Source organism: Papaver somniferum, chromosome 3 (assembly GCF_003573695.1).
Source record: "Papaver somniferum cultivar HN1 chromosome 3, ASM357369v1, whole genome shotgun sequence".
NCBI lineage: Eukaryota > Viridiplantae > Streptophyta > Magnoliopsida > Ranunculales > Papaveraceae > Papaver > Papaver somniferum.
In genome coordinates this window covers 11,735,069-11,744,388 of record NC_039360.1, presented here as the reverse complement: position 1 = coordinate 11,744,388, position 9,320 = coordinate 11,735,069, and the positions used below count along the sequence as shown (strand labels likewise).

At 35.9% G+C, this 9,320-nt stretch overlaps 1 protein-coding gene across 2 annotated transcripts; it reads right to left on the bottom strand.

Moving 5' to 3' along the window:
- Window positions 1-1,236: 1,236 nt before the first annotated feature.
- LOC113355313 (glutamate receptor 2.7-like) lies at window positions 1,237-4,757 on the bottom strand. Of its 2 annotated transcripts, none has more exons than XM_026598142.1 (5): window positions 4,347-4,757; window positions 2,876-4,224; window positions 2,455-2,773; window positions 1,940-2,346; window positions 1,237-1,837 (listed from the first exon to the last, which is right to left on the bottom strand). In XM_026598142.1, exons 1-5 carry the CDS (start codon window positions 4,696-4,698, stop codon window positions 1,436-1,438), a joined length of 2,829 nt encoding a protein of 942 aa, XP_026453927.1. In that variant the 5' UTR covers window positions 4,699-4,757; the 3' UTR covers window positions 1,237-1,435. The 2 variants fall into 2 exon arrangements, with proteins under 2 accessions (XP_026453927.1, XP_026453928.1); XM_026598143.1 differs by having other exon boundaries at window positions 2,539-2,773.
- Window positions 4,758-9,320: the final 4,563 nt, after the last annotated feature.

Sequence of the window (9,320 nt, the reverse complement as noted above, 5' to 3'; positions counted from 1 at the left end):
CTTTGTGATCTGAATGCAAAGCAGGTAAATCTTATGAAAGAGCATGAAGACAATAGTGCAAATCCATCTAGTGTGTATGATCTGGGTGTTAATATGTTTCCGGTCACAGCTAGAGCTAGAATTTAAAACAGTGCTAGTAATCTTAGAAGAGTGTAGACTTTGAAAGTTTATTAGAAGGAGGTTTTCGTATCCAGTAGAGCAGAGTTTCAGAGACTTACTTCCTGTGAGATAAACTAACCAAGAGAGTTGGAGCATACCAGTGATGAAAGCAGTAGGTATCCATGTGATTTCCAAGTAGTCAAAGTAATCAAGGTACCTCAGAAATAGGGATGAAAGTATGATCTTCAAATTTGTGTCTTCTTTGACATTGTTAAGCATCCATGTAAAAGATAAAATGAATTTCCAATAGAGAACCCAAGCAGCAGTTTCAACTAGTGTCCTTAAATTTGAAGGGAAAATACCTTGTGTTTCAAATTGAGATTTGCAAAAAATGGTGAATTGGGGGAAAACTTCAGGTCTGAAGTTTATTCTCAGTCCCTTGAGTTGTAGTGATAACTTTCTGAGAGGAACTTTCATCTCCTTGGAATTGATACAAATGGGTATCATGTATTCATCAGTATACAAGTGAAATTTGTGGTTTTTGTTTTTTTGGTAACCCTAGTGAAAATTGTGAACATAGTGAGGTTGATTAGAGTGAGAAGATTGATCTCCATTCATGAGATAGCTTGTGATTCTGAAACTGTGTATGAAATTCTAGGTGTAGTTTGTGTATACTTTGTGATGTGTGATTGTTGGGATGTTGGTGAAATTTGTGATTTCTGTGAATTCTGGATAGTCAGTGATTTCTGGGAAGTCTGTAATTTTTGTGATTTCTGTGATTGCTGGGAATTCTGTGGGGAGGTTAGTTATAGTGATGCGAGATGTTTTAATGGCTGCCATTGGAGAGAGGAGAATGAGAAGAACAGAGGAGAATGAGAAGATCAGAGCATAGAAAAAGAACACAGAATAAAAGAGAGATTGTTAATGGTGAGTAGCAGGATCAGTAACAAACATAAGGGGAAGAAAAGAGGTGAGAAATGGAAGTTCCGGTGAGTGGTCCGGCGAAAAGTAGCCGTTAGCACTAGCCGTTAGCATAAGTAAACACTAACCAACGGCTAGAAATGGTCGGACAGAGGAGAAAATCAGGTAGGGAAAGAGGAGAGAAGGGAGAGCTTCATTTTGATGAAAACGCCCACATTAATACATTAAACTACCTTTACTTTTTATCTATAAAAAATAAAATAACGAGAAGTAACTTCTTAGACCTCTCAATTGTGGGAAGCACCTGCTTTATTCTCTATTTGTCAGTACCTTTATTTTTTATCTATAAAAAAAAAAGATCGACTACAGCAACAGTGACTTAGGCAGTATGTTGAAAGACATTGGGCATTTCGCCTCATTCCGTATCTTCACCTGCGACCGTTTGACTACCAATTCCGGCATGGTACTCATAGTATCTCAAGCGCTTTTCATCCTCCTCGTTGAATTTTTCCACCAACCTTACAATTTTTTGACTAATTGAAGTATTCGGACATGTCAAGATTATTCGGTTTTTATACAGAAAATTTAGCAAGTCTGCAAGTAAGGGAATCAGTGAAAGAACTCCAACAAAGACGAAAAGGTATCGGAAACTATAAAGAGTAAGACCATAGGAAGATCCTAAGGAATCATGGTCCGAACAACTTCGTTTACTCTCAAGCCAAGCATTTCGAATCCTCTTCATTTTCTCTTTATCCTCTCTTACACTCAAGATTGTCCTTGAAATGTCTAGTCCCAAAGGAGAACCTTTCGGGAAAACCTGCAAAGTCATAACGTAGATAAAGATTAACAAACGATAGATTAACACAATATGATTGTAATACTACTACTAAAAAGATTCCGAGAATCCGAGATTACTTACAAAACCAAAGCCACCGGTGGGGTAAATATCTCCAACCTTGGTGTACTTATCACAATACTGAGCGAGGAGGAGCTCAATGTAAGGCAGCTCGTCAAATGCAGCAACAATACCTCCATCTTGTCTCTTTCTTGAGAAAGCTTCATCACATTCTTCAGGAGTGCCATATCCCTTCAAATTAGACTCATCGAAACCCATTTGCTTCAACATTCCTTGAATGAATGAACCGTTCCTGTATCCAACATTGTACCCATTCTTGATGAGAAGGTTAACATCAGAAAAGGTTGGTTGAAATCTATTAGCCATTAACATGGCTGAATAACTCGCCGTGTAACTTGCAGTGAGAATGAATACAGCCAAGATCCATAAAATCATTACAAATCTACCCGGACTGCTCAACACCTTTTCTTCTGCCGAAACAAATGAAAAAAACTTTTAATAAAGCTTGTTAAAAAGAAGTATCAGTTAGTCTACAAACCAAAATGTAAATATAAAACATGAGGTTGGGAAACTGTTACTGTGTGCGAAGACAAGCATAGAAAATGAGAAGGAAAGCATTGTGCCCATTTGATATAAAGGATGAGGCCCTCCTCTGAACTCACGATTTCCTCTATGCTCGAGAATCCAAATCACGGAGCCAATATAAACAAAGAAAGCAACAATTGTCATCCAAAGTCTCCACTCTAATGGAAGGAAAAATATCAAGGTTTCTTTGTTCAAATCCTTCCTTGTCAATACGATCATTGATGCCCCAGCTTCTACATAAGGTAGTGTAAAATCTACATACTGTAACCGATTGGCTGTGATTGTGACATCGCCAACTACAGCATCGAAATTCTGCTTAACATGCATGTACGTAGGTGCGAATTAACTTAACAAGTATGTAACAGAACTTATTTTTTGTTATATGCTAAACGAAACTATAAATGAATTAATTACCTGGAGATAGACTTGATATATAAGATCGTTGTAAGTTCCAGCAGCAGTATGGTTGGCATTTTGAAAAGGAATGAATTCGTAAGTGACAGCATATGGTAACATCCCAATTGCAGCATTAAAAACGTCTATGCAATATCCAGTGACGTCAGCTGAGTCGTTGGAACTAGGATTTCTTGTTACCTTCACAAATTCAGTATAACTGGATCTTACCGGAATTCCTATTCTCAACTTTTTCTCACCTGTAGGATTGATCCAACCTTTAGGAATGGCTGTAGTATTTCCGGGCCATATAATCCGATGTAAGTTATCATGCGCCGGTAGTAGATACTGATCTTCCCTTGTACCACTTAAACTTATATCCTTTATAATTCCATCTGAAGGTGTCCAGATTCCTATTTCTCTTACACCATTTCCAAACACGTTAAGTATATGGAAGGTATGTACATGCAATTGCCTATCAACGAGACCAAAGTCTCCGCTTAGACCTTCAAATTTGATATTAGAAATTTCGTGCAAAAGCTTGGGACCTATTTGCGAGATACCCAGTCTTGCAACATGGCTAGAAGAATTTTCACCAACATTTTGTTTTACAAATCGAGAATCAAGTGCTTCAAATTTCTCTATAGCATTTGCCAACAACCAGATTGTATCATATGCCAATATACCATAAATATCCAAACTTTTTTTAATATCTGGGTTATCCTTCCGGAACTTCTTTTTCCATCTAGACTTAAATGAACTAAGTTTTGAGGATTTGTGGACATAACGCCTTATACCTATCACTCCTTGCATTTTAGCAAGAACTGAGGAATTGAATGAACTCAAATAATCGCCTAAGCCATCTGTGACAATCCATACATACCCTTTACTCATCATTCCAATGCTCTTCGCTTTCTCAAAAATTCGGACTCCAAGAGGCGTGGTCATATGTAGAATGAATACTCTAGTTTGCATTGTCATCAGTTTGTAGAGTTCTTGAAGAATTCGGTCGTCGTTAGCTGATTCAGGTAGTACACTCCTATATGGAACTCGTGTACTGATGCTGTGGAACGCGTCGATCAAATAAGGTATAACTCCATTTCCATACTCCGTATCTTCATAGATAGGTACAACTTCTCTCCATTTAAAGGTTTTGACAACGGAAGCAATGGCGTCTACTTGAGACGAGTCTTGATGTGTTGTGCGAATGAAATAAGGGTTCCGAGACGGGGAAATAGAAGGACTTGTTGCAGTGAAAGAAATAATTGGAATCTGTGTTTTTTTGCCGAGATGCAGCATGTAAATTGCTTCTGCTGATGTCATCGGCCCAATTATAGCTTGGACTTCATCATTTTGTATCAGATTTATAGCTGCAATAATAACAAAAGTAAATAACAAATATTAAGTCATCTTGAGCTTGTTTAACGTAGAGAAAATATTATATATATATATATATAGAGAGAGAGAGAGAGAGACAGAGATGGGATTTCACCTGCAAATGATGCGTCCAGGATATCAGCATTAGAGTCGGCAACATGAAGAACCAACCTTCTCTTGCGGGAAGTTTTAGTATATGAATAGAAATCCGAGAGAGCCATGTTCATGGATGTCAACCACACCTTTGTGATTGGTAACTTCAAGTCAAGAACAACTCCTACTTTAAACTCATGATCAATAATCCTCCGTCTTGTTGTGGTCTGAGTACTACTGATCATTACAGAAGCTGATGATCCATTATCTATTAAAATAACATTCAAATGAAATACCAACAATACAATAAGATTGATGATGCTAGTTCTACCACTTAGTTTGAGATATTCTTCATGAACTAGTTTCATCGCCATATCTTCAATCAAGGAAGTACTTTACTTCTTTAGTTAATTTGTACTGCATTGGTAACCAATATATTATAAATGAATTGATAAAAGTAGCTGCAGACAGTTACTACCTATATAGCTTCTCAACTCAAGGATAATTTATTTCTATTTGGAAGGAAACCTTGACTTGAAGTTGACATGTGAAAGGAAGACTTAGCTTGAAGTTGACATGTTTTTAGTCGGTACGGAGCTCTAGAGTAATGTAGAAAACTTGGCTAAAGGCAATTGGCTAGCTCGAAGTCAACTAGTCTCGGAAATTACCCTGCGAGTTGCATACGTCCATTTTGTTAGCAAAGATCAATGGGTGATTGATGTACTTGCAAACCGAATTGAACATCATGATTACCTCATGATGCAATTTGGAAATTTATTGATTTTTATTACCTCATGATGCAATTTGGAAATTTCTCCGTAATACATAGAAGACAGCTGTTTGAGAGTGTACATCTTGATTCTTTTGTATTGATTTGAGACTCTGAAGTCTGAACTAGTTATAAAAATACATGAAACAACAATATTATTAGGAAAAAAAAGAAAAAAAAATGAAGAAAAAAGTAACACTCTAAAAGCAGTTCCTATGAAATGAACAAACTTGGAGTTTGTTCATTTTGCTTCCACTAAGGAATGAACAAACATGAAAAATGGATGTTCAAATCAACATATTTGTTGATTTGAACATCGAGACGGAAAAACCAGCGCGCGTCTATGGTAAGGACGGGCGAGCTAGCTGGCAACGCTGGGGCAGAAGAAAAAACGCCAACGTTCGCACATCCAACGCGCGTTTTTACTTAAAACGCCCGCGTACGTATTAAGAATCTGACCCAATTGCGCCAACGGCTCAATCCGAACGGCTGAAAAATCTTGTGACCCAGTGGCTACATTTTTTGAATTCTGTAAATACTCCTCATTTCAACTCTAAATTCACACATTCTACACATTCTTCACTCTCAAATCATCTAAAAAAATGCCTCTTAGAGTTCGTGCTGTCAGATACACTCAACAAAAGGATTTAGCTATTTGCAGAGCCTATGTTTTTCAAACACAATATGTTGCCGCTGATGTTGCTACCGGTAGGAATGTATCACAATCGACATTCTGGGAGAAAGTTTTTGAAATATTCGCTGCTGAAACAATGAACATTCATAGGCGTGATTGTCACGGATTGACGCATCGTTTTAGTGTAATAAGTTGTAATGTACCGGAGTTCATCGGTCAACTAATGGAGAATCACAAAAATAAGATCAACGGTGAAGCCAAACACGAAGTGGAACCCAGAACTCTAGCAATGTGGCCAGCATCTCACCGCGGTCGTCATTTCGACTTCCATGCTTGTTTCAAAATTCTTAAGGTGCTCAACAAATACGATCCCTACATCGCCTTAGGAATTCCACCACCCGCCGAGAACTGCCACCGCCTATGTAGTAGTTATTTTAATATGTTGTATTTCTTTTATTCTCATGTATGGTGTGGTTGTTCAAGGCAGTATTTTTTTGTTTATGAAATTGATGGTGCAATGTTTAATCGAGAAAAAATTTAAATTACTTGATATTGATGGTTCTAGATAATCGTAATAACACAAAATAAACACAAAATAAACACAAATTAAACAACATAATACCATAGTGAATCGATTTGTCATACAACTTCAATCAGCCCACTCCACCAAAAAACACCTGGGACAATCCCAAAAATGCCTTCCGTTTGTGTCTTCTTCAGAAGACGTCCACAAATGCATAAAAGTCTTGCAACCGGGCTTTGAGCATGCACTGATTCTCTGTGGACAATGTTTGTATTCGTGATCTCCATATCCACAATGCTTGCAGTGTAATAGCTCCTTCTTCAATTTGGCTTTAAGTTTGAAATTTTTGCAGAGTGTTGCAATATTTTCTTCTTCTTATTTTTTTAATCTTCATAGCATCATCCAGCATATGTGGTTCCCTAGGACAGTTGGGTTCTTGACATTGGAAATACCTGAGCTTTTCCGGTTATGATTTAATCACCATTATGATGCGTGAACAACCTTCCCGCAGACACTTTGAATACATCCAAAGACATTGAATAAGACTGTGGTTATCCATGAAACATAATGGACAAACCTCTTTTGCTTCGACACATAATATTTTCTTCGCTTTGCCTTTAGAAAATATGGTTGATGTTGAGAAAGAAATCAGTTGGTTTGATTTAGAATAAAACCTAGTGATGTATCTATAATAAAAAAATAGGTGTTGGTAATTCGACGGGCGGTTTTAATAAAGTCGCGCAGTTTTACTACAAGCGCCAACTTCTATGTAATTCAAATAGGTGCTCAAAGGAAAGCCGTCAGCACTTTTACTTCAAATGCCAAAGGAAAAATTTCCAACGGATCCCTTTTCTTTCTCGACCTATAAATTTCATTCCTCCCATCTCCAAAATCGCATCTTCTTCTTCTTCTTTTTTGCTAAATCTCTCTCCCTCTTTGACAGAAATGTATGTTAGGATCGTGGTCCCAAGTTTATTCAAGAAGATGATATAACTCTATGTAAAGCATATTTCTTTCATAGGGTAACTACTGGTGTTGTTATTTCTCATAACGGTTCTTTTTGGGAGAACGTTTTTTCAATGTTCGTCTCACTGACGGGAAACCGAGGAAACCGAGATGCTCGTCGATTGCGTACTCGTTTTCATTCTATTAGTCTTGAAGTTCAGCCATTTCTTGCTCTGGTAATGGAAATTGATCGAGAAAAGTTCTTCGGTGTAACTAATGATGAAGTGATCCAAACTAGAAAAAATTTAAATTATAATAAGTCACGTTGTCAATTTTGATCTTTTTAACCAATTTTGAGTATTAGAAATGAATTGTATTTAATACCGATCAAAAAATAAGAATATTAGAAATGAGATAAAAGTAGTTGCGGACAGTTAAAAAATACACAAAATTGGTTAAAAAGACTAAAAACAACAATTTCTGGGTGAAATGGACAGTTAGATTTTGATACTGTTTAAATGAACAAAAATGTAAAAATAGGCAGGGTGTAACCAGTTTCATAGTGCCAATTTTCAAATATTTTTTGTTATTTTTAATTTACACAGGATGTATCCAGTTTCATCCTTGCTATTTTTTATTTAAGCTAGATTGAAACCACTTTCATCCTTACTATTTGTTTTTTGGCCATTTCACCCAAACTATTTTTTACTCGTCCATTTGAACCGTGATTTAAAAATATTTGGAAAAATGATCCATTTTTCGTAAAAAAATATTAGAAATGAATTGCTTCTCAAGTAAAGGATAATTAATTTCTAATTTCAAAGGAAGCCTTAGCTTGAAGTTGACATGCTTCTAGTCGGTCCGGGGCTATAGAATTACGTAGAAGACTTGGCCAAAGGCAATTGGCTAGCTCCAATTCAACTAGTCTCGGCAATTACCGAGTGAGTTACATACGTCCATTTTGTTAACAAACATCAGCGCGTGATCATTGATGTACTTGCAAACGGAAAGAATTAGTCAATTTATTGATTTTTGTTACCTCATGATGCAATTTGGAAATTTCCCCGTAATTAGTAGAAGATAGTTTGAGTGTACATTTTGATTCTTTTGTATTGATTTGAGACTCTCAACTAGTTATAAAAATATGCATGAGACAAAAATATTAAAAAAGAAAAATGAAGACAAAAGTAACACTCTAAGGGTCCGTTTGGCACATGAGTTTTTGTAATGCAGTGTAATTCAAACTACACGTAGTTTATACTATAGTAATTCTTAAGATTCCAGTACTCGTTCAGTTTCTAAAAAATACTTTGGTTTCTTTAATCGAAAATATCAAAAAAAAAAAGAAAAAAAATAATCTGGTTTCTATAAATGGAAGTCAAATGTCATGAGTTTATTAATCTACCCATTAAGGAATCATTTTTCTTTCTTCTTTTTCTCTGTTAACATAAAAGGAAACACTTATCTCTCCTTTTTTTCTCTAATATCAAATTAATGGGACCAAGGACTAATTAGAAAGAAAAAAATATGAAAATGTGGCTACAAATCAAACAAGATTATTTTTTAAAAAATTTAAAAACGGTAAATTATTATAGTGGTTCTTAAATTATTATATATAGTGATTATTAAATTTCAAGTAATTAGAATAAGTGGATACGAATACTCGCTAAAAGAGATATATATTTTACCTTTTTGGAAAACGCTCGTACATGGGACCAATGTCGGTGTTCTCCTTTAGTAATGCCTCGTATATGGGACTTAACCTAGTGTTGAAAGTTTTTAGAGCTTCTATCCTTCTCTCAGAATTCTTCCTCATAATCTTTAAACTGAAAAATAAAACACAAAACATGAATCAAAATGATCTAGAAAAAAGACAAATAAACATGTGGACAACAAAGTACACATTAAGAAAACACATGTGTACAACTATGTACACGTAGTTGCAGAACTATGTGTAGCTTCAAATTAACTATGTACACAAAAGAAAAAGCAGCTTCATTATACTCATCGTATCTCTTCAAGAAGCGCATAAACAGACAACTTTTTTCACCAGTAATCCAGTTGTTAGTTAAATGACTCAGAAAGACTTGAAGCGTCAACACCATATCTACATACAAGGAAAATA

Bases quoted from the DNA above. Each gene is read 5' to 3' on its own strand.
- LOC113355313 (XM_026598142.1), bottom strand. From the start codon at position 4,698: ATGGCGATGAAACTAGTTCATGAAGAATATCTCAAACTAAGTGGTAGA. The intron at 2,347-2,454 runs GTAACAGTTTCC...TTGTTTCGGCAG, and splicing joins TATGCTTGTCTTCGCACACA to AAGAAAAGGTGTTGAGCAGT. The intron at 1,838-1,939 runs GTAAGTAATCTC...ATGACTTTGCAG, and splicing joins CCACCGGTGGCTTTGGTTTT to GTTTTCCCGAAAGGTTCTCC.